General features: G+C 40.6%; 1 protein-coding gene across 1 annotated transcript in view; it reads right to left on the reverse strand.

Moving 5' to 3' along the window:
- Positions 1 to 26,736, reverse strand: part of cftr (CF transmembrane conductance regulator) — a 361,955-nt gene that overhangs the window by 77,727 nt on the left and 257,492 nt on the right. Inside the window, 2 exon segments of the mRNA XM_034175733.1 lie at positions 6,574 to 6,674; positions 15,823 to 16,050. Of these exon segments, the coding sequence (XP_034031624.1) occupies positions 6,574 to 6,674; positions 15,823 to 16,050 (329 nt within the window).

Here is a 26,736-nt window from a genome sequence, read left to right on the forward strand (position 1 = left end):
TATATCCATCCATCCATTTTCTTCCGCTTTATCCGGAGTCGGGTCGTGGGGGCAGCAGCTCAAGCAAAGCCGCCCAGACCTCCCGATCCACACACACCTCTAGATATATATATATATATATATATATATATATATATATATATATATATATATCACTTACATCATTTTCTGACCGTTCTGTTCTTGTTCTCCAATAATTGGTTAACATGTACCGGACCCAGAACTCGAGTAAACTCACCACTCATCCGTTTCTCTGTATTTTCTAACTAAGACTCCTTGTCCAACAGAGATGTTCCTGAGTCTGCCCTTACTTCTTGACTCTTTCTGTGCCAATCGATCTTGGACCATTTCTGAAGATTTGGTTTTACCAAAGACAACCTGTCTTTTCAAAAACAGTTCATGTGGTGTTTTTACAGTTGCCACATGTGGTACATTTCTGTAACCATACAAAAAATTTGCAACACAGTGACTGACCACCAAGTGCTGTTCTTTTTGCCAAATACCTCTTGAAATTTTGCACCAACCGTTCAGCCAGTCCATTTGATACTGGATGGTATGCTGGAGTTTTGATGTATTTGACTGCATTCAATTTTAGTGCAGAGACTAAAGAAAAGGTTGTGGTATGTGGCACCAGGCAGCAAAGCAAAACTGTCTCAAATTCACTTGAAATGAATTGAGGTCCATTATCAGTTACCACCTCTTTATTCAGCAGTCATCATCTTGAAAAGAGTCCTCAGATATCAATGCCAGCAACAATCTCTGGTCATCTCGCATATGAATCAATCAACACCAGAAACGTTTGACACTTTGATTCTGCAAAATCCAAGTGTATTCATTCCCATGGACCTGATGCCCATTTCCAAGTATGCACCGGTGCTTTATCAGGTACACTACACTGATATTTGTAGGCTTCACACTGATTCACTTTCGCTTCAAGGTCTTCATCCAAAGAAGGACACCACATTGAGCTCCTAGCCAGGGACTTCATTTTGACCATTCCCCAGTGGCTGTCATGTAGCTCTGCAAGTAACCTATTTTTCAGACTATCTGGGATAATTACTCGAAATCCCCAGAGTAAACACTTATTTTCCACAGTTTAGATCAAATTACAACCATTACTGACCCCCCAAACAAATGGACAGATGGGTTGAGCACTATCTGAAACTGTATTCTACAGAGAATCCGAGGAGGCCATAAATAGCATCCCAGCACTGTCAGTCCTGGAGGAGGTAGACACAGGACCTACTGTAGCAGAGCTAGAGAAGGCTATGGATGCCCTCGCCTGTGGAAAAGCTCCAGGAAACAATGCCATTCCACCAGAGGTAATCAAACAAGGGAAACCAGCACTCCTCCCACATCTCCAAGACCTCCTCTGCCTATGTTGGAAAGACGGATCGGTACCTCAGGACATGAGAGACGCTAATATCGTTACACTCTTCAAATACAAGGGCGATAGGAGCGCCTGCGACAACTATCATGGCATCTCCCTCCTCAGTATTGTTGGCAAGGTTTTTGCCCACGTGGTTCTGTCCAGACTGCAGGTGTTAGGCAATTGTGTATATCCAGAGACTCGATGTGTGTTTTTCAAATTAATACCTATTAGTACATTGGATGACATTGGAATTGAGGATGGCCCGCTGGCTGTTCCTGCTGTATTCAGTATTTCACATCTGATGCTTGCGATCCGTGTGGAGTGTATCAGGCCTAAACCTATTTTTAGGTACCTCAGAAATGTTCCTTCGGAACCACCCATAAACCCAAATAGTCCAATTGTCAACTCTGCCGAGGTCCTTAGTTTGGGTCTTATAAATATCAGATCACTGTCTTCAAAATCTATGTTGATCAATGAATTAATATGATGCTACATATTGTCTGGGGCAAAAGTGGGGACATCAGCCGCGTTAGTTTGTCATTGTTTATAGGCCACCTTGGCCCATATTCTGAATTCTTGGACGAATTTGGTGCATTGATTTCTAACTTGTCAACTAGTGCTGATAATATTTTGATCATTGGTGATTTTAATATTCATATGAATAGGCCCTCTGATCCCCTTCTGTAAATGGAATTTGGAAATTGTGGATGCATTGGGATTTCGGCAATGCATTCAGGGCTCGATGCACATTAGTGGAAATACCTTGGATTTAGTTCTTGTACGTGGTATTGCTGTCACGAATATTGGTATCCTGCTCCTTGCATCGGTGGTCTCTGACCACTCATTTATTAAGTTTACATTTATACTCCCGCTTTTACTGGAGCAGCAACCTTGCCTATTACTACGGCAACGCATTAAACCTTCAACTAGGACTGAACTTGAAGCTAGATTGGCAATAAAAGGTTGACAAAATCGTTTTAAATAGTCTTTGATACTCCCAAAATTTTTGTACAGACTCCTACTGTTAAAGTGGATTACTGATCATTTCCCATCACTTGTAATGCAGTTGTTGTAATGTTCCTCTGTATAATACCGACAGTTATTATTTATTAAGGAATAGAAATGATTGTCCGGATCTACGTATCTCATATTCCAGATCCTGTATATGATGCTGAGTACACTGAAAAAGTTGTAATTCCAAACCCTCATAACCATGTATCATCTCAGTTATATAGGGTGAGTAAATTTCGAAGACTCAGTTGCCATCCCAAAAGAACTGTAATCCACAATCCAAAAATGCAGTTAAGATCATTATTTTACTCCTGTGTGAATCTTAGGAGTGGTTTTCTCTTAGGAGTTTTTTTCCCTGTTTTTTTCTGTTAGTTAGCTTGCTCTAGCTTGGCTATACTCTTGAATTTTCTGGAGCACTACTTTACACTTTACATAAATCTTGTGTGATTCTGGCAGATAAGGTGGCTCTTTTAGAGAGCTGTGTCCGTAAGCTACAACAGTTTCTTTGCTCAGTGGAGAGAGATGTCACGGGCACTCCAGACAATGTTAGCCGGCTAGCGTGCCCATTAGCAACAGCCTAGAAACGGCAGCTGTGGAGGAGGCTTTCAGACTGTGGTTAGGTTGCGGTACCCCAATCACACTCGCCACTGCAAATTGTGAACTGGTTTCTCCCTTGGATATGTCTGATGTGAGTTCTTTGAGCCCACAGGTGACTTCCACTCCTATCTCTAGGCTTTAGTTGTAGGGGATTCTATCACCTGGAAAGTCAGGTTACAGACACCTGCTGACATTAAATGTATTGCTGGGGCCAGAGCTCCTGACAGTGACTCCCATCTTTGGGTGCTGACACTGCAAAAAGGTAGACAGACAAAGGAACATGGCATGGGATACAGTCACACAGTTATTCAAGTCGGTGCCAATGATGTCAGGATGAAGCACTCTGAGGCCACAAAAATGGACACAGAGAGGACTTGTGACCTTGCCAGAAAGATGTGTCGGCATTGATTAATAGTCTCTGGTCCCCTCCCCTCCTGGGGTAATGATGAAGCGTTTAGTAGGCTGGCATTGTTAAATAGGTGGCTAGCGCAATTTTGTAGACAGCAAGGCTTCAGTTTTATAGATAAATGGCCTTCATTCTGGGGCCATTGCTGATGGCCTTCACCCTACTAGGGAAGGTGCCGCCATCTTGTCTGCAAACATAGATAGAGCTCTACAGGGAGGGTAACATTAGGATTTTACAGCAGGCCACGGAGCAGGTAATTAGAGACCCTGCAGGGCTTATGACAAATGTGGGTGTGGAATCTATTAGCTTAGCGGGGAAATTAGTGCAGAAAATCCACTATGGTGCAGTTTATGTGCCAGGGATGGAAATTCATCAAGTTGAGACTGTGGCCTGTTTCCGTAGAAGTGTCTATAAAAATCATAGAGGAATATAACCCATTACTACTACATTGACTGATGTTGAAATTGAGGATGGCTTGTTAGCTGTTCCAGCAATATCAAATATTTAACATAATGGTGACTTTAACATTCATATAAATAAGCCTTCTGATCCCCTCTGCAAATCATTTAGGGAAATTGTGGATGCATTAGGATTTCAGCAATGCATTCAGGATTCGATGCACATTAGTGGAAATACCCTGGATTTGATTCTCACATGTGGTATTGCTGTCATATTGACATCATGCCTCTTGCATCAGTGGTCTCTGATCACTCACTTATTAAGTTTACAGAGTCGCTGCCGTGTTTATGGAACAACAACCTTATTTATCACTGCAGTGACGCATCAACTCCTCAACTACGACTGAACTTGAAGCTAGACTGCCTGATATCTTAGCTTCACTTCTGGAAAATGCCTAATCAGTAAACAGTCTTGTAGATCGTTCAAACTCAGCGCACAAAACTACACTCGACATGAATCCACCACCTTTATTAAAACCGCGCCCCCCCAAAACACAGTCACCTGGGTTCAATGATTACTTGCGTGACCTCAAGCATAAGGCCTATTACTCTGATTTCATCAACAAAAACAAGCATAACTCAAAGTTCTTGTTCGACACGGTGGCAACGCTTATTCAAGGACAACCACCTGTAGTTTGCTCTCCTTTTACAGCACAAGATTTCTTGAATTACTTTGAGAAGAAAATAGAAGACATTAGGTTAAACATATCCCAGCATGCCTTAACCCAGCCACCACACCCCGCTATTGAGGTTGTGCTATTACTGAGGCATTATCTAGATTTACAGAATTTGATAGTATCTCACTAGGCGTGCTGACAAAACTTGTAACGTCTACAAAAAGCACAACCTTCTTATTTGATCCTATACCAACAAAACTGTTTCAGGATCTGTGGCTCACTCTTGGGGCAACTGTGCTGGAAATTATTAATCTCTCATTAACTTCTGGATCTGTTCCTAACTGTTTCAAATCTAGAGTGATTAAACCATTACTTAAGAAATCTAATCTTGACCCCAGTGTATTGAAAAACTATAGGCTGATATCAAATATATAATTTTGCTCTAAAATTGTGGAAAAGGTGGTTTCACAGCAGCTCTTGGACCACCTTACTGAGAATAATCTTTTTGAGCCACTGCAGTTTGCTTTTAGAAAATATCATTCCACAGAGACGGCTCTCACTAAAGTGGTGAATGATCCACTTGCAATAGATTCGGACACCACTACGGTTCTGGTGCTGTTAGATCTTAGTGCTCCATTTGATTTCGTGGATCATCATATTCTACTCGATAGGCTGGAGAGTCATTTTGGGATTACTGGGAATGCCTTTGCATGGTTGACGTCATACCTGACCAGTCGTTCTCACTGTGTTTGTACAATAACACTACCTATAACCTTAGTGACATGAAATTTGGGGTTCCACAGGGGTCCGTCTTAGACCCCCTGCTTTTCTCCCTTTATATAGCACCCCTTGGGCCCATATTGCGGTGTATCGGAATTACCTTTCACTGCTATGCTGATGATACTCAGTTATACATGCTGCTGTCATGTATAACTGCTGGTAATCTCATCCAAATAAAATCCTTAGAAGATTGCCTTGCATCAGTGAGAAGCTGGATGTCTACAATAGCAACTTCCTACTTCTAAACTCTGATAAAACTGAAATGATGGTTCTTGGCATTGGCATCAATTTGACCAGCTAATGCTTAGCTGGTCAATTGTCAGTGTGACATACATCACACTGACAAAGTGAGGAACCTTGGGGTAATTTTTGATCCTACATTGTCCTTTGACCTCCACATTAGAGATATTATGAGGAATACTTTCTTCTACCTGCGAAATATAGCGAAGATTCATCCAATCCTGTCTATGGCTGATGCTGAGACCCTGATTCGTGTGTTTATCTCTTCTAGATTGAACTACTGCAAAGTTCTATTTTCTGGTTTACCGCAGTCCAGCATTAGGGCTCTCCAACTGGTTCAAAATGCTGCTGCCAGACCTTTGACACGAAGCAGAAAGTTTTACCACATTACACCCATTTTGGCATCTCTTCATCTTTTTTGGCATCTTTTCTGGCTTCCTGTCCCTGTGAGGTCAGATTTTAAGGTTCTGCTACTAACCTAAAAAATTGTTCACGGGCTGGCACCTACCTACTTAGCTGACCTAATTAAACCCTACGTACTGGCCCGGGCTTTGCTTTCTCAGGGTGCAGGACAGGTACAATTTGGAATACGTTTGCAATCACTTTTATCAGATTCATGATTTGAAAAAAAAATATCAAGTATTTGTCATGTTGTTTGAGCAGGGGTGGTGGACAAGTGGTTAATGCACTTGGTTTCAGTTCAGAAGGCTCCGGGTTCAAATCCCACCCCTGCCACATTTCTCCATGTAATGTGGAGTTGCGTCAGAAAGGGCATCCGGCGTGAAACCTGTGCCAATTCAACATGCAGATCCACCTTGGATTTGCTGTGGCGACCCCGAGTGCAAACAAGGGAGCAGCTGAAGGGACTTACTCTTTTATTTCTCATGTTGTTTCACATGGTGTTTCCTGCTGCAAACTATAAACCAGGTTTTTGAGCTGTTAATGCTTCAGCCATGTTTGTTCATGCAAATGGATATGTCCAAACTGGACATCTTCCTGCTGATGGATGTCTTTGACTGACTGCTGTTTATGTGTTTTTAAGTGACATTTCACACCTCTGTACTGTTATGTTACTGTGTTTGTGTGACATACCAGTTCATCTACGGTGATGCTGGTGATAATCGCCCACTGGAAAGTCCCAAGGATGAGCATAGCCATCGCCACAATGATGCCAATCTCCCCTGGTTTGTCTTCTGCAAAAAGTAAACACACCCACACGTCATCCATTGTCCATTCATAGCTGCTGGCCCTGATGTCATGTGCTACAACTCTGCTACTGGCTGCATTGGAAGCTAATGAGCTGTGAAATGACCCTTTAAACCACCTTCAAAATAAACACACATGCTGTGACACAGCAACACATGGATGTGTGTTCTGGTTCAGGTAGGTGCACATGTTTGCTTTTGCACGTGACATTTTGTTCCCGTGTTTTGTCTGGTGTCCAGATATCCTGTGCCGTGAGGATCTTATCTGACTTCACACTGCAACAGGTTATTAATCAGAGAATAATGATGGATGAACTGACAGCTTCTATAAAACAATCACAATAGCTGGTCTAAAAAAAACCCCACATACACAAATCCTTTCAGTTCGATGAGAATACAGTTCTTTTATACAGTTCTTTTTTTTTTTTCCAGTATTTTTATTAAATTTTCTTGCAAAGATATAACAATATGAATAATTGACAATATGAACATGTCAATATACAAGAAGAACAATACATTTCACACACACACATACACATCCATACTTGTGCACATATAAACCTTACATTGCGCAATTTATCACAATCCACTCAAATATCACTATTCAGCAGTAACAAAAAGGAAAATGCATAATAATAATAATAATGTAGAGATGACTTCTGTATTTCCTATTTCATAGATATAATATTCAAATATGGTTCCCACAATTTAACAAAATCTTTTCGTTTACCCTTGACTATATATGTCAGTCTTTCAAGACCTATACATTCTGAAAGTTCCTTAATCCACTGTCTTGGGGAAGGGGCTTCAATATTCTTCCAATTCAGAGCAATAACTCTTCTAGCTTGTAAAAGTCCAAAATCCAATAGTTTCACTTGTTTTTTTTTTCAATAGGCCATCAGGATATATTCCCAATATACATAATTTTGCACAAAGTGGAATGTTTATATTAAATATTTCCATTAAGCATTGAATTACATTTTTCCAAAAAAGTTGAATTGTCGCGCATTCCCAAAGACAGTGTACAAGAGTTCCTTTAAAGTTACCACATTTATTACAAGTGTCGGGAATATTATTAGAGATATGGTGAAGTATTTCAGGAGTTATATATGTCCTTGTTAGCCATTTGTATTGAAGTAGTTTAAGTCTTGTATTTATTGTTTGTTTCTGTGCTCTTAAACATGCTTCGTTCCATTCAGTTTCACTTATATCTTCATGCAAGTCATTCCTCCAAGCATTCAATTTATCTAGTGTTGAATCTTTAGAATGGACCATGAGCAGGTTGTAAAATTTTGATAATAGACCTTTCCCTTTCTGGTGTTTTATAGCAATTTCTTCAATTGTTGATAGACAGGGGATATTCGTACTTTCTCTATATTTTGATGATATAAAATTTCTTATTTGTAAATATTTAAAAAAGTGTTTTTTGGGGATTTGAAATTTTTCACACAATTCATTGAATGTAAGCAGTTTTCCATCTACATATAGGTCCTTGATTGTCTGAATGCCTTTGTCTTTCCATAATTTGAATCCTCCATCCATCCTACCTGGTATGAACTGGTTATTGTTCCATATAGGTGAGAAACGAGATATTGTTATAGGGTTTTTGACAAGTTTATGGGCATTGTACCATACAGTTATTGTGTTTTTTAGAAATGGATTTTTTGTTTGTTTTTTAAGTAGTTTTATATCAGATGAATATAGATAGTTGTTTATTGGTAAATTTGGGATTGATTGTTGCTCGATGGATACCCAAGCTGGAGGAGTGCCTGTACTGAAATAGTGCAATGCTGATGTTAATTGTGCTGCCATATAATACCACTGAAGGTTTGGAAATTGAAGGCCCCCTCTTTCATAAGGTAAATAAAGTAGCTTGAACCGAAGTCTTGCTTTCCTCTTGTTCCATATGAATTCACTGAATATTTTGTTCAATTTATCAAAAAATGATCGAGGTAGTGGCAAAGGAAGTGTTTGAAAATAATATAAAAATTTTGGCAAAATTGACATCTTTATTATATTAATGCGTCCTATCATAGAAATAGGTAAACTTGACCAGCGACCAAGTGTTTCTGTGATCTCATCTACCAAGGGATCGTAATTTATAGTGACAATTTTATCTATATCTGGGGTGATTTGGACTCCCAGATACTTGAACCCATCTGTTGTGATGGTGAATTTGGTTTTTATTGGAGGGGATTTCCTGTCCTCATCATTAAGAAACAGTAGTACTGATTTACTATTATTGATTTTATATCCGGAAAATTCGCCAAATTTCTCAAGCAGGTTCATCAGGTTAGGAATAGTGTTCTTTAAGTCTGTTAAAAAGAATATTATGTCATCCGCAAATAAGGATATCAAATGATTTCTACCACCAATGTTGACTCCCGAGAGTCCTACCTGGGCTCTCACCGCTATAGCCAGGGATTCCATAGCTAGTATGAAAAGAATTGGTGACAGGGGGCACCCTTGTCTAGTGGAACGTTGTAAATGAAATGGTCTGGAAAGGTTATTGTTAGTTAAAACTTGGGCAGTGGGGTTTGTATATAACAATTTAATCCATTTGATGAAGTTTTCCCCCATTCCATATCTTGGGAGTAGTTTCAACAGATAGTGCCATTCTATCCTATCAAACGCTTGACGTGCATCTACTGACAATATTGCTGTATCACGAGCATTATGTTTCTCATATAATACATTTAACACACGTCTGATATTATGATAGCCTTGTCTCTGTTGAACGAATCCTTGTTGATCATCCAATATCAATTTGGGTACACAACTTTCTAGTCTTTTGGAGAGCACTTTGCACAATATTTTCAAATCGCATCCCATGAGACTTATTCCCCTATATGATGCACAATCTGTTTGTGGTTTGTTAGGTTTTAAAATGAGGATGATAGTTGCTAATCTTAGGGTGTCTGGGAGGGTCCCAATTTTGTATGATTCTTTTATCCTCCAGGCTAACAGTTTACTTGCTTTTTCTCCCTGGTCGTAATATGCTTGCTTCGTCCACATTAAACTTTTTGCTACTTTTTCAGTTGTTAGTTTATCATATTTAGTTCTCATAATTCTTAAATTTTGCAGTTTGTCTAGGTCATTAGTGTTATAAAATTCATTTTCTAAAGTTTTAATTTGTTGTTCCATTAATTTAATCTCCATGTTATATTTTTTATTTCTAGTCCCTATGAAACTTATTATTTCACCTCGTATATAGGCTTTAAAAGCTTCCCATCTAATACTAGCGGATGTTTCTTCTTTATTACAGTCAAAATAATTATCTATACATTTTTCTACAAATTTTACGAATACTTCATCTTGTAACAAGAAGGTCTGTAATCTCCATCTTTTTGGACTATACACTATTTTACCCAATTGTATCTTAACAGAAACCGGCGCGTGATTACTCAGTACAATGCTATTATACCAACACTCTTTCACTTGTGGCTCCAAATCTACGGATGTTAAAAAATAATCAATGCGCGAGTGGTTTTTACAGCTGCCTGAAAAACAGGAATATTGAATACTATTTGGATTTCTAATCCTCCATATATCATGTAGTTTTAGATCTTTCATATAGTTATGAAGTATCTTCCTGGTTTTCATATGTGTGCTATCACTTTGGGATGAACGATCTAAGACTGGGTTGAGAGTGCAATTAAAGTCTCCCCCCATAATACACATTCCATCTGAAGTGGAAATATTAAGAAAAAGATTTTCAAAAAAGGATGGGGAGTCATAGTTGGGGCCATAAATATTTATAAGATTCATCTTTTGAGAGAATATAGTACCTTGTAATATAATATATCTTCCTCCTGGATCGATAATGACCTTGGATTTCTGAAATGGTATTGATTTATGGATCAAAATTAAAACCCCTCTGGCATGACTAGTGAAGCACGCATGAAACACTTGGCCAGGCCATCTTTTGGTTAGTATTTTGATATCTTGCATAGTCAGGTGTGATTCTTGTAGGTAAATAATTTTAGATTTAACAACTGTTTCTATTCAATATTTTTTTCACTTTAATTAATTTTCTCATTCCCCTGACATTCCAGCTTGTAATAAGAGCATCAATATATTCTTTTTTACTTTCCATTAGTGATTTATGATAAACAAGATTAGGACCAACATCACCATACCTCTTCCTTGATAAGTGCACATTTACACAGTCATACTCATTCATGCACATATATACACACACATTGAACCCAGAACATATTTTAAACTTCCCCTTACCCACCCCTGGTATTCCATCCAGTGGAATGAGAACCCCACCCCTTTGAACACTGAAGTTCCCCAGGATGCCGATCCACAATACTGGGGAGAAGCTAACCACATGACCTTTCTCCCTTGTTCCAACATCGACACCCCAAACACCATGTTAGTTCTAATGTCTCTTAACCCCCTTGAAATAAGTATAACAATGGAAGATGTAAAAATAACAGTATACTGTATATATTGCTATTGCTATCCAAATTATAACTGCCAACTATAACCTTGAGTTACTGAAGCTTAGCTTAGTAAATAAACAGAAAATATTTAAATGAAAATATAGACATAAGAAAACAAACAAAACAAAAACACACCCTGTATTTATCAGGTATCACCTGCTTAGAAATGTTTGTTTTATATCAGGAAATTCTTGATCCACATATTACCACGTTCAGTTCAAACGCCACCGGTGTTCTCCGTGGAACCTTGAAGTCGCCTGTAGAATTCCTCTGCTTCCTTAGGTGTGGAAAAAAGGTGGATCTTACTGTCATGGAGAATTCTAATCCTGCATGGATTGTATTGAAACCCACGGAAAGCGTTAATGTCGATGAAGTTCTGATGACGGGTTGAAAGTTCTTTCTTGTCCGGGCTGTTCGGCCGAGAAGTCTTGTGCAAACGTGATCCTCTGGCCATCGTGCAAGATTTGTTGTTTTCTTGCTTCTCGGTAAACAAACTCTCTCTCTTGTAAGTTTAGAAACCGGATCAGAACGGCTCTGTTCTGGCCTGGTCTGGCTGTTGCTGGTGTGCGGTGGGCTCGTTCCAATGTAACTGAACGGTGCGTCAGGCCCAGCCATTTCGGTAGCATCTCAGTAATATAGTCGATAAGTCTACTATTCCCCTCGACTCCTTCACGTATTCCAAACACACGGAGATTTTTACGTCTTCCACGATTTTCCACGTCCTCCAATTTAGCCTCCAGGGAAGCAATGCGCTTAAGAGCAGTTTGTAGAGTTGTGTCGGCTTCCTCCTGTTTAGTTTCGGATGTGGCTATGCGGGCTTCGGCCTGTTCAATGCGAGTCGTGTTTGCAGAGACGTCTTGTATTGTCTGTGTTAGGTTACTCTCTAATGTTGTGAGGGCGGATGACATATTGCTCAATTTTTGATCAATACCACCGAGTCTTCCTCCAAAGTCTGAGCGCATTGACTTTAGTTCTGACAGTACATCTTCGATGCTAGCCATATTAGCACACTCCGTGTTAGTAGTAGCATTGGCATCCGTGCTATCCTGGAGATTTGTCGGGGTTGTTCTGGTACTCGTTTTGCGTCCGCGGGTGAAAAGATCGCATTGTTTCATGGACGTTGTCTTTGACATGACCCCCACGCAGCGCGTAAAGTGAAAGTTGGCAGTTAATAAGGGTTTTGTTCATAAAAACAAGAACACGGTGTCGGAGCCACAGCGCTAAGTCGCCATCTTGGTCATGTGGTTCCCGGAACCTCATACAGTTCTTTTTCTTGACAGCTTTACCCATAATTCCACTGAAGTCGCTGCGATAACTCACACAGTCAGACGTGATTGTAGTAAAGTAAAAATCTTGTTCGAGTAAAAACAAGATTGCAAAAATGCACAACTACTGATGGAGAGTCCCAATTTGCACGTGTGCATTTCTACAAACATGCACACACATCTATATTTGGCAGCACACCTCACAAAAATATCTTCACATTTGCATGAGTGCAGTTCTCATATAAAGCAAAAGTGAAAGCATCATTTTTATACTTCTTATACTGTAGTACTGCAGTACTGATGAAGTTTTATGCTTCTGTGGTCCTCAGACTCAACACGTCCACCAGACAGTCCAAAAAGTGAAGATGCTGCATGTTAAAAATGAGTAAATAAAAAAATCTTTGATTGGCTGTTTAGGAAACTAAAATAGCAATTTGCATGTAACTCAGAAATTCTAACTCAGAGCTCACACAAGACACTTATAGTCAGACTAACTCAAGTTCAGCAAAGAATTTAATTAACTGGTTTTGTAAACTTAATTTTGTAAAGTTAATTAATGTTAACCAAATTAATTTAAAGGTTTTGGTGTTATTAGACGAATGATTAAAGTGATTCTAGGTTCTTTACTTTGCCTCCATTCCACTTAGTAATGTTCATGCAAATTAATACACTCTCTCTCTCTCACACACACACACACACACCACCTCTTTCACAGTCCCTCTCTTTTTTGGAAGGTGGTGTGAACATTGTTATATGTACATAATGTTCTTTTGTCAATTGAAGAATTTTTCATTTTTGAAAGTCTAAATTTGGTGATATTTTCTGTTCTGTTTGGGGGGGGGGGGGGGGGGTGTTACTGTGAACCCCAGGATGTGTTTGTCTGAAGATAATGTCAGTGCAGTACAGTTTGGTGTACTATGTGTGTAATTGGTGTTAAATGGTGAAATGTTCTTTGCTCAAGAACTTGAGTGTTGTATTTGATACTGTTCCTTTCCAAAGTATAAATGAGGAGTAATATAGCTGTAAATTGTTAACTTCATCTGTGAAACTGCTGATTTTGAGAAGGAAATTAAACGATTATTGTGGAATTCTGGTAATTTTCCGACTATTCATTTGAATGCCTGTACTGGATGAGGCACAGCAGCCCCACCAATACTTTTTTCACCAGCTGCCACTGAACTGTCCAAGGTGCTAAACTGGAGCACAGCAGCTCTCTGCAGGGGCGTGCTGGGAACATTTTTCAGCCCGGGAGTTTCATATCCAACCGGCCCACAAACCGCCAGCACACAGGGATAAAAAGAGTTGTGCTGTGGCATTTATGTGCTGACTGACTGTGAAAATTGGGTGGCTTATAACAGAAAGTAAAAGTTTGTTAGTTAAAACAAGAACAGTATTGTTAACTCACCAGCGCACCACTGTGCAATTTTTGGCGCTTTTTCAGCCGATTTTTCACTCGTGCGAGAATTTTTTAGATCATGCTGAGTTTCAGCTTCGTGTGTCCTGCGTCTCATGACCACCTCCCGATGGGGAATCATATGGTTGGATGAAAATCAAACCTGTTTGATATTTTGGTCGGCCGTCGTGGCTCGTGAGGGTTCTGCGCTGTTGAAGCAGCGCTACAAGCGTCTACGCGCTGATTACGTCGCTCACTGTGCATGTGCAAACACCGGAGAGAGCAAACAGTGATCTCATGTAAAGTCTTGTGGGGTTTTTTTTATTGCGTTCCCTCGCAATATATATAATATATTAAAGTTCATGCCTATCAGCGCGCACAGTGAGTGGAATCAGGTGGGGGGAGACTGAACGTATATGCGCGCGCGTGCACACACACACACACACTGCAGACAACAACAGGATTTACGACAGATGAGCACAGCTGTAAGACTCCATATGAAATATAGTTTATTTATAAAACAGTGTAAGTAGCAACACCTGTTATGAATATTTATGTTTTCTTTTATTACCGTCCTCTCGAGAATCACGTTGCTGTCTGCTGTGTGTGTGCATGCGCATATACGTTCAGTCTCCCCCCACCTGATTTCACTCACTGTGCACGCTGATAGGCATGAAATAATAATAATAAAAAAAAAAAGAAACGCGACCCCAACGTGTGGTTTTTGAACGTACAATGTGAACAGTCAGATCGCATCAGAGCATCGGGCCGTACAGTGTGAGAACATGAATCGTGCGCTCTGAACTTTTAAACCCTGTGGTTTTGTCACACAGTTTGTGCTGGAGCCAAGTACGATTGAAAATATCGTACAGTGTATGCCCAGCTTAAGTCAGTGAAGTTTGTAAGTAGCTGTAAGAGATGGTACTGGACTACTAATGTTGATACGGCTGACATCCGGGCATCAACAGGCATGTAGCCTGTTGATGCCCGGCCCTATTTACCAGTTCCATCTTTGCTCTGTCTTCTTGAAAAAATATCTGTGAGCTTTGCACACTTGGCAGCTTTTCTTAATCTATCTTTTTCAGCTCCACTTGGCTTTTTTCTGTCCATCTTTCACTCACGGGACACTCCTAAATTTGCTAGTAGTGCAAGTCCCATCTGAGCGCACAGGGCTTGATTGGACTGAACTAACTGAAATGAATGCATAGGGGTGTTAAACGTGTAATGGTATGTCCCTACCTGGAAAAGATAACAGCGTTGCAAAAGAAGGAGTCTTAACTTATTTTCTTGTGAATTTTTGTGATTGTAAACCATTTATAACACTTAATGTCTTCTCTCTTCTCATTTTGACCCGAAGACCACCTTTGTGCCTTTTTTTGTACAGCTTACATGGAAATGTGAATAAAAGCAACATTTCACTTTTTCTATTGTTGGGGCTAATCTAGGAAAAGTCATAAAATTTCAAGTTAAAAAAATAGCATTTAGTGGATTTTTTGGGGGGGGGGGGGGGGGGGGGTTTAACACAGTGGCAGGTCATTTTGACCAGAGGACACAGGAGGGTTAAGATAAAGCAGCCCAAGTGTCTTGCTGTGTAGCCTAACAGCTAGTGGTGGTCATATATGTATGCATATATTAACACCCCCTCACAACGGCCCCAGGTTGGACCAGCCCACTGGGAAAACTCCTGACTCTCCCGATTACCCAGCACGCGTAGGCTCTCTGTCTCCCATGGACAGAAGAGTGACGTTCTGTGCTATTAACTAAGTAAACAGAAAAAAAAACATCTCTCATTGACTAGCAGCAAAACAGTTATTGGTCTTACTGTGTATCACAGGTATAGATATTCTTCATACCATAAGCTAATTTACAGTGGCCAACAGATTTTATTATATCATGAAACTTTTACATAGACATCTCATATCAGTTTTAAAACTAATAAAGCCCATCCTGATTTTTCCAGGCCTACTCATTAGCCACATTCTGGCTCCGCCACTGTGCTGTCTACACATTGTTGTCCTCGTACTCACGGTTGGTTCCCATGGCGATGAAGGTAGCAGCAATGAAGAACAGGACATAGATCATGTCACAGCGAACGAGGAACCATCGCAGTGTGGTCAAATAGTGGAACCACATGGCGGTGTGAGTGTTCAGCGCCTTGTGGAAGAGCATCTCAAAGTACGTCTGACATTCAAAGGCACGAATTGTCCATAAACCTTTCAGGGAGATGATGAGATGGGAGAAGATTGGGCTACGAGCTGCAAAGGAAGGAACAGATATGTAAAACATTAAACACTGCCAGATGTCTGGGTCACTGCATGGTCATGACAGCTGATTCAGTGGCGAGCTCTTCAACACATTCAGCTCATTTTAAGTCATTTCACACCAAAGAAACTTCTTTTTCTGTCACCTTTTTGACCAGCAGTTAACAAGGCGTATCTGAAAGCTAAAATAGTTAAAGCTGTGAAAGATGACGTGGTGAGAACACCGTTGCATGAAGAGCTAGAAGTTAGCCTCCATCAGGTAACTCACAAGCTTGGAGCTGTGCAGACAGAACATCAATGATCATGAGGACTATTTCAACTTAAAACAGGACGCTACTTAAAACTTAAGACTTAAGACACTACTGTTCTCTCTCAGGATGTTGTCAGGACCAAATATCATTCTTCCTCCTCTTTGTCTTTCAGCTGTGCCCATTAGGGGGCACTCAGTCGTTTCCATCTGACCCTGGCCTCTGTATCTTCCTCTGTCACACCAAACACTTGCATGTCCTCCCTCAGCACATCCATAAACCTCCTCTTTGGCCTTGCTCTTCTCCTGATATGTTCATTCCAAATCATTTCAATTCTCATCACTCCCAAAGACAATCACAACATCTTCAGTTCTGCCTCCTGTCTTTTGTTAGTGCCACCGTCTCTAAGCTCTACAACATAGCTGGTCTCACTACTGTCTTGAAAACTTTCTCCTTCACTCGCAAATATTCTTCAGTCACAAATCATTTCTGCCACCTTTTTCCACTCACTCCACCCTGTATGGACTCTCTTCTTTACCTCTCTACCACACTTTCCATTACTTTGGACAGTTGACCCAAAGTCTACTTTCTTCATCTCTCCAACTATCCCAATTCTTTTTTGCCATTGTAAACCTGGGCCTCGACCAATCTGGTATGGAAATTCAATTTGGACTCTGCATGTTTATTTTGGCTTGTTTTACATCGGCTGCCCTTTCTGACACAACCCTACTTATTTACCTGGGCTTGGGATGGACACTTAGAGTGTATTGGCTGAGTGCACCTTGAGAGCTCAGGCCGGTACGTAGGTGAGCTAAGTAAGGAGGTGCTGGTCCGTGAATACCTTTATAGGTTAGTAACAGAACCTTAAACTCCAACCTCACAGGACCATAGACAACACGAAGCCAGTGAAAAGATGTCATGTAATGTGGTTGAACTTTCTGCTTCTTGTCAAAACTCTTCTTCTTCTTACTTATAAGGTTTTGAATAATCAGGTCCCCATCTTATCTTAGGGACCTCGTAGTACCATATCACCCAATAGAGCGCTTCGCTCTCAGACTGCAGGCTTACTTGTAGTTCCTAGGGTTTGTAAGAGTAGAATGGGAGGCAGAGCCTTCAGCTTCAGGCTCCTCTCCTGTGGAAACCAGCTCCCAATTCAGATCAGGAGACAGACACCCTCTCTACTTTAAGATTAGGCTTAAACTTTCCTTTTTGCTAAAGCTTATAGTTAGGGCTGGATCAGGTGACCCTGAACCATCCTTAGTTATGCTGATAGACGTAGACTGCTGGGGGGTTCCCATGATGCACTGTTTCTTTCTCTTTTTGCTCTGTATGCACCACTCTGCATTTAATCATTAGTGATCGATCTCTGCTCCCCTCCACAGCATGTCTGTTTCCTGGTTCTCCTCCCTCAGCCCCAACCAGTCCCAGCAGAGACTGCCCCTCCCTGAGCCTGGTTCTGCTGGAGGTTTCTTCCTGTTAAAAGGGAGTTTTTCCTTCCCACTGTAGCCAAGTGCTTGCTCACAGGGGGTCGTTTCTGACCGTTGGGGTTTACATCATTATTGTATGGCCTTGCCTTACAATATAAAGCGCCTTGGGGCAACTGTTTGTTGTGATTTGGCGCTATATAAAAAAAAAATTGATTGATTGATTGAAAACTCTGACAGCAGCATTTTGAACCAATTGGAGACTCCTAATGCTGAACTGTGGTAAACCAGAGAATAGAACATTGCAGTCATCCAGTCTTGAAGAGACAAGTGCATTGATCATAGTCTCTGCATCAGCCACAGACAGGATGGGATGAATCTTTGCTATGTTTTGCAGATGAAAGAAAACTGTCCTTGTAATATCTCTATGTGTGTAATATCTATATTTAGGATGCAAAGGACAGCATGAGCTCAAAAATCACCCCAAGGATCTTCACTTTGTCAGTATGATATATGACACACAAGCCCAGGTTAAGCATTAAGCTTGTCAAACTGATGCCAATGTCTCGCTGGACTAAGAACCATCATTTCGGTTTATATAAAGGCTGAGTGGATCCTTGTCATTTGTTTGGTGCTTTGTATGTCACATGACATTGATTAATTCATCTCATTGTGGTTTGCATTGCATTTAAAGTGCAGTTTGGTTCCATCAGATGCAAATTCTGATGCTAGGCCTCGTTGATGGTATGTTATTTATACTCCTAAACATCATTATTTGTATACTATGTTAAAAGTAAGAAACTGTAGGACAGCCAGCTTTTCACTGACACAAGGCAATCCTTGTGTCACTAATCAATCCTATAATGCCACAGTAGTGCCCGAGGGGTGCTATATAAAGAGCAGGCAACCAGGGGGCTAAGAGGTACCCCTGGTGGAACCCCATATTTCATGACACCAAGGTAACAGTAGTGGTGTTGTACAGGACAAAATGATAGTGACTGATAGGTAAGATGTCAACCATGCAAGGACATTAAATGGACTGCATTTATATTGCGCTTTTCCATCTGCATATCAGACGCTCAAAGCGCTTTACAATTATGCCTCACATTCGCCCCGATGTCAGAGTGCTGCCATACAAGGCGCTCACTACACACCGGGAGCAATAGAGGATTAAAGGCCTTGCCCAAGGGCCCTGAGTGTTTTTCCAGTCAGGTGGGGATTTGAACCCATGATCTTCTGGACTCAAGCCCAACACCTTAACCACTAGACCATAGGTGTCAAACTGATTCCAGAAAGGGTCAAGAGAGTGCAGGTTTTCTTTGTAACCACCAACTCCACCAGGTGATTTCAATGATGAACATCACTTTGAGCAGATGGGAAGAGTTCATCAGTGAAATCACCTGGTGGAGTTGGTGGTTACAAAGAAAACCTTCACCCTCTTGACCCTTTCTGGAATCAGTTTGACACCTATGCACTAGACCATCACCTCCCATTCCCATTCCTCCCAGACATTCCCAGTAATCCCAAAATGATTCTCCAGCCTATCAAGTAGAATATGATGAGCCACTGCATGTAACACAGCGCTAAGATCTACAACCCCAATTCCGGTGAAGTTGGGACGTTGTGTAAAATGTAAATAAAAACAGAATACAATGATTTGCAAATCCTCTTCAACTTATATTCAATTGAATACACCAGAAAGACAAGATATTTAATGTTCAAACTGATAAACCTCATTGTTTTTGTGCAAATATTTGCTCATTTTGAAATGGATGCCTGCAACACTTTTCAAAAAAGCTGGGACAGTGGTATGTTTACCACTGTGTTACATCACCTTTCCTTCAAACAACACTCAATAAGCATTTGGGAACTGAGGACACTAATTGTTGAAGGCAGGCCAGTCGAGTAGCCACAGTCTTTTACACTCAAACAGGAAGTGCCAATTTATCAGTCACAGTGAAACAGGAAATGTTCAAATGTCAAACATTTCCTGGCATGGGTGGAGCTAGAGCGGAGGCTGGGGTTTCATTGGACTCTCCTGAAATCCAATTGGACACAGGTGATTGACATGTCACAGCACCGCACATCTGGTTGCCAGAGCTGCATTCTGAAATTAGTGAGTCACATTGACTGCTGGGTTACTCCTGTCCAGTAGTTGGTACTGTTTACCACAAAAGGTTCTAATCCACCTTAGTAGAAGAAGAAAATGTTTGCCTCAGATTTGAACTGAACACGTCATTTGAACTCCACTGGGATAGGCAGCATTACATACTCTGAACACTCTGGACATTTCTTGTTGTAATAAATCCGTGTTTGACACATTCCTCTCTGCTCCCTGCTTCTGGTTTCGTTGTCCGTTCACACCCGAACCATAACAGGAGTTTCTGGCCACATCATGGACCCAGCGGGGGCTGACCATTTGCAGCAGACGTTACAGATCCAGAGCGAGTATCTTGGAAAACTCCAGCAAGCCGTGGACTCTACAGCGGATCACGTAAGCTCACTGACAGACCACATCAAACACTCAGACACGCACCTCTCAGACCTCTCCTCCCAGATGTCACAGCTTGCACTCGGACACACACTGACACCGCCTCCTGCCACTCCGGCTCAGTTTATCACCACCTCGTCCTCCGGCACTGCCTCCGTGGCACCACTCAAACCGATCATTTGTCACCCAGAACCATTCGAGGGTAGTGTTGATACGTGTGCTGCATTCTTGATGCAATGTTCTCTGGTTTTTGATCAGCGTCTGTCACAATACAGCTCCGATAAAAGCAGAGTAGCGTACATCATCAATTTACTCCGGGGAGAGGCGCGCGCCTGGGCGACCGCGCTCTGGAGCAACGACTCCCCCCTCCTTAGTTCTTTTGCAGCTTTTTCCAGGGAATTTCGTTTAGTTTTTGAATTTCGTTTAGTCAAACAACACTGTCAGGATAAAATATTATTAATTATTGTCAAACATCACTGGACAGGGTCAAACATCACTGTCAGGATCAAATATCATTAACTGTAGTCAAACATCACTGGACAGGGTCAAACATCACTGTCAGGGTCAAATATTATTCACTCCAATAAAAAAAACACTAGACAGGGTCAAGTCACCATCAGGATCAAATATTGTCAACTATAGTCAAACACCACTAGACAACGTCAAACATCAATGGACAGGGTCAAAAGTCACTGTCAGGATCAAATATTATGAATCATATTCAAACATCAATGTCAGGATGAAATATTGTAAACTGTCATCAAACATCACAAGACAGGGTCAAACATCACTGTCAGAATCAAATATTATTAATTATTGTCAAACATCACTGTCAGAATCAAATATTATTAATTATTGTCAAACATCACTGTCAATCAAACATTATTAATTACTGTCAAACATCACTGTCAGGATCAAATATCATTAACTCTAGTCAAATATCACTGGGGAGGGTCAAACATGAAAGGACAGGATCAAACATCACTGTCAGGATCAAATATCATTACCTATAGTCAAACATCACTGGACAGGGTCAAATATTATTCACTATAATCAAACATCACTGGACAGGGTCAAACATCACTGGACAGGGTCAAATGTCACTGTCAGGATCAAATATCATTAACTATAGTCAAACACCACTGGACAACGTCAAACATCAATGGACAGGGTCAAAAGTCACTGTCAGGATCAAATATCATTACCTATAGTCAAACATCACTGGACAGAGCTCTATTGAGCTGAGTATTCCATTAACTTTAACTAGTAATGACTTCATGACTTTCTTTGCTAACAAAATTTTAACTATTAGAGAAAAAATTACTCATAACCATCCCAAAGACGTATCGTTATCTTTGGCTGCTTTCAGTGATGCCGGTATTTGGTTAGACTCTTTCTCTCCGATTGTTCTGAGTTATTTTCATTAGTTACTTCATCCAAACCATCAACATGTTTATTAGACCCCATTCCTACCAGGCTGCTCAAGGAAGCCCTACCATTATTTAATGCTTCGATCTTAAATATGATCAATCTATCTTTGTTAGTTGGCTATGTACCACAGGCTTTTAAGGTGGCAGTAATTAAACCATTACTTAAAAAGCCATCACTTGACCCAGCTATCTTAGCTAATTATAGGCCAATCTCCAACCTTCCTTTTCTCTCAAAAATTCTTGAAAGGGTAGTTGTAAAACAGCTAACTGATCATCTGCAGAGGAATGGTCTATTTGAAGAGTTTCAGTCAGGTTTTAGAATTCATCATAGTACAGAAACAGCATTAGTGAAGGTTACAAATGATCTTCTTATGGCCTCGGACAGTGGACTCATCTCTGTGCTTGTTCTGTTAGACCTCAGTGCTGCTTTTGATACTGTTGACCATAAAAGTTGTCCTAAAAGTTCCCTAAAAAGCCTTCAGTTAATTCAAAATGCTGCAGCTAGAGTACTGACGGGGACTAGAAGGAGAGAGCATATCTCACCCATATTGGCCTCTCTTCATTGGCTTCCTGTTAATTCTAGAATAGAATTTAAAATTCTTCTTCTTACTTATAAGGTTTTGAATAATCAGGTCCCATCTTATCTTAGCGACCTCGTAGTACCATATCACCCCAATAGAGCGCTTCGCTCTCAGACTGCAGGCTTACTTGTAGTTCCTAGGGTTTGTAAGAGTAGAATGCGAGGCAGAGCCTTCAGCTTTCAGGCTCCTCTCCTGTGGAACCAGCTCCCAATTCAGATCAGGGAGACAGACACCCTCTCTACTTTTAAGATTAGGCTTAAAACTTTCCTTTTTGCTAAAGCTTATAGTTAGGGCTGGATCAGGTGACCCTGAACCATCCCTTAGTTATGCTGCTATAGACATAGACTGCTGGGGGGTTCCCATGATGCACTGTTTCTTTCTCTTTTTGCTCTGTATGCACCACTCTGCATTTAATCATTAGTGATCGATCTCTGCTCCCCTCCACAGCATGTCTTTTTCCTGGTTCTCTCCCTCAGCCCCAACCAGTCCCAGCAGAAGACTGCCCCTCCCTGAGCCTGGTTCTGCTGGAGGTTTCTTCCTGTTAAAAGAGAGTTTTTCCTTCCCACTGTAGCCAAGTGCTTGCTCACAGGGGTCGTTTTGACCGTTGGGGTTTTACAAATATGTATGGCCTTGCCTTACAATATAAAGCGCCTTGGGGCAACTGTTTGTTGTGATTTGGCGCTATATAAAAAAATTGATTGATTGATTGATTGATTGATTGATTGATTGATTGATTGATTGATTGATTGATTGACAGGGTCAAATATTATTCACTATAATCAAACATCCCCAGACAGGGTCAAACATCACTGGACAGGGTCAAATATTATTCACTATAATCAAACATCCCCAGACAGGGTCAAACATCACTGGACAGGGTCAAATATTATTCACTATAATCAAACATCCCCAGACAGGGTCAAACATCACTGGACAGGGTCAAACATCACTGGACAGGGTCAAATGTCACTGTCACGGTCAAATATTATGAATCATAGTCAAACATCAATGTCAGGATGAAATATCGTAAAACTGTTGTCAGACATCACGAGGACAAGGTCAAACCTGGACTGGACAGGGTCAAACATCACTGTCAGCATCAAATATTATTAACTACACTATGTAACACCAATTTTTGTTCCTGGCTTCTAAGTGTTATATTTCACTGCTTCTGTCTAAAGTCTAGATGGAAAAATGACTACCTTCAGCACAAACTTTGATTTTATTTTTTTTTTAACATTCTTGAAAGTTCTAAAGTTTCTTGACAATTTCTAGAATAATTCTGGAAAACTTCTAGAAATTCTGGACAGTTCCAGCAGTTAAAGAATATTGTAGAAGACTACTCAGTAGTAGTGAAGGCAAATCGAGAATATTCTTGAAAACAGACAAATTTAAAAAATATCATTGTCCTGATCACAGAAGCAAAGTTTCTGTGGAATAACAGCTATTTTCTATTTATATAAGGCATAACAGGTTTGGAAAACACACTGTGTACCCAGGAACAAAACAAAAATAAAAATTTGTTACATAGTGCTATCGTCAAACATCACCGGACAGGGTCAAACATCATTCTCACCGTCAAATATTGTGAGTTTTAGTCAAACATCACTGTCAGGATCAAATATCATTAACAAAAGTCAAACATCACTATCATGGTCAAATATCATTAATGTAGTCAAATATCAAATATTATTAGTTCTTGTCAAACATCACTGGACAGGGTCAGACATCACTGTCAGGATCAAATATCATTAACTCTAGTCAGATATCACTCGGGAGGGTCAACATGAAAGGACAGGATCAAACATCACTGGACAGGGTCAAACATCACTGTCAGGATCAAATGTCATTAAAAACAGTCAAACATCACTGGACAGGGTCAAACATCACTGGACAGGGTCAAATGTCACTGTCAGGATCAAATGTCATTAAAAACAGTCAAACATCACTGGACAGGGTCAAATGTCACTGTCACAGTCAAATAGTGTGAATTATAGTCAAACATCAATGTCTGGATGAAATATCGTAAACTATTGTCAAACATCAAGAGACAGGGCCAAACCTGAAAGAACAGGGTCAAACATCACTGTCAACATCAAGTATTATTAAGTATAGTCAAATATCACTGGACAGGGTCAAACGTCACTGTTAGGATCAAATATTGTTAACGATAGTCAAACATCACCGGAGAGGGTCAAACAAAGGGTCAAACAACAATGGAAAGGTTCAAAAGTTACTGTTGGGATCCAATATTGTTAACTACAGTCAAATATCACTGGACAGGGTCAAACATGACTTGACAGTGAAACATCACTGTCAAGATCAAATATTATTTACTTCAGAAAAACATCACTGGACAGGGTCAAACACGAATGGACAGGTTCAAACATCACTGGACATGGTCAAACATCGCTATCAGGATCAAATATCATTAACTATAGTCAAACATCACTGGACAGCGTCAAATATCAATGGACAGGGTGAAACATCACTGTCAGGCTCAAATATTATTCACTACAGTCAAACATCACTGGACAGGGTCAAACATCAATGGACAGGGTCAAACATGAATGGACAGGGTGAAACATCACTGTCAGGCTCAAATATTATTCACTACAGTCAAACATCACCGGAGAGGGTCAAATATCAATGGACAGGGTCAAACATGAATGGACAGGATCAAATATTATTCACTACAGTCAAACATCACTGGACAGGGTCAAACATCACCATCAAGATCAAATATCATTAACTATCGTCAAACATCACTGGACAGGGTCAAACATCAATGGACAGGGTGAAACATCACTGTCAGGCTCAAATATTATTCACTACAGTCAAACATCACTGGACAGGGTCAAACATCAATGGACAGGGTCAAAAGTCACTGTCAGGATCAAATACTGTTAATGATAGTCAAACATCACTGGAGAGGGTCAAACGTCACTGGACAGGGTCAAACATGAATGGACAGGATCAAATATTATTCACTACAGTCAAACATCACTGGACAGGGTCAAACAACAATGGAAAGGTTCAAAAGTCACTGTCGGTTTCAAATATCGTTAAATACAGTCAAACATCACTGGACAGGGTCAAACAACACTGTCAGGATAAAATATTATTAATTACTGTCAAACATCACTGGACAGGGTCAAACAACACTGTCAGGATCAAATGTCATTAACTGTAGTCAAACATCACTGGACAGGGTCAAATGTCACTGTCACGATCAAATGTCATTAACTATAGTCAAACATCACTGGACAGGGTCAAATGTCACTGTCACGATCAAATGTCATTAACTATAGTCAAACATCACTGGACAGGGTCAAACATGATGGTCAGGATCAAATATTATTCACTACAGTCAAACATCACTGGACAGGGTCAAACATGACGGTCAGGATCAAATATTATTCACAAAAGTCACTGTCGGGCTCAAATATCATTACCAATAATCAAACATCACTGGACAGGGTCAAAAATCACTGTCAGGATAAAATATTATTAATTACAGTCAAACATCACTGTCAGGATAAAATATTATTAATTACAGTCAAACATCACTGGACAGGGTCAAACATGACGGTCAGGATCAAATATTCACAAAAGTCACTGTCGGGCTCAAATATCATTACCAATAATCAAACATCACTGGACAGGGTCAAACATCACTGTCAGGATGAAATATTGTTAACTGCCGTCAAACATCATTTGATAGGGTCAAACCTGAATGGACAGCTTCAAACATCACTGTCAATCAATCAATCAATTTTTTTATATAGCGCCAAAATCACAACAAACAGTTGCCCCAAGGCGCTTTATATTGTAAGGCAAGGCCATACAATAATTATGTAAAACCCCAACGGTCAAAACGACCCCCTGTGAGCAAGCACTTGGCTACAGTGGGAAGGAAAAACTCCCTTTTAACAGGAAGAAACCTCCAGCAGAACCAGGCGCAGGGAGGGGCAGTCTTCTGCTGGGACTGGTGGGGCTGAGGGAGAGAACCAGGAAAAAGACATGCTGTGGAGGGGAGCAGAGATCGATCACTAATGATTAAATGCAGAGTGGTGCATACAGAGCAAAAAGAGAAAGAAACAGTGCATCATGGGAACCCCCCAGCAGTCTACATCTATAGCAGCATAACTAAGGGATGGTCAGGGTCACCTGATCCAGCCCTAACTATAAGCTTTAGCAAAAAGGACAGTTTTAAGCCTAATCTTAAAAGTAGAGAGGGTGTCTGTCTCCCTGATCTGAATTGGGAGCTGGTTCCACAGGAGAGGAGCCTGAAAGCTGAAGGCTCTGCCTCCCATTCTACTCTTACAAACCCTAGGACTACCAGTAAGCCTGCAGTCTGAGAGCGAAGCGCTCTATTGGGGGTGATATGGTACTACGAGGTCCCTAAGATAAGATGGGACCTGATTATTCAAAACCTTATAGTAAGAAGAAGAATTTTAAATTCTATTCTAGAATTAACAGGCAGCCAATGAAGAGAGGCCAATA

The sequence above is a fragment of the Thalassophryne amazonica genome, chromosome 8 (assembly GCF_902500255.1).
Source record: "Thalassophryne amazonica chromosome 8, fThaAma1.1, whole genome shotgun sequence".
In the NCBI taxonomy this organism is placed as follows: domain Eukaryota; kingdom Metazoa; phylum Chordata; class Actinopteri; order Batrachoidiformes; family Batrachoididae; genus Thalassophryne; species Thalassophryne amazonica.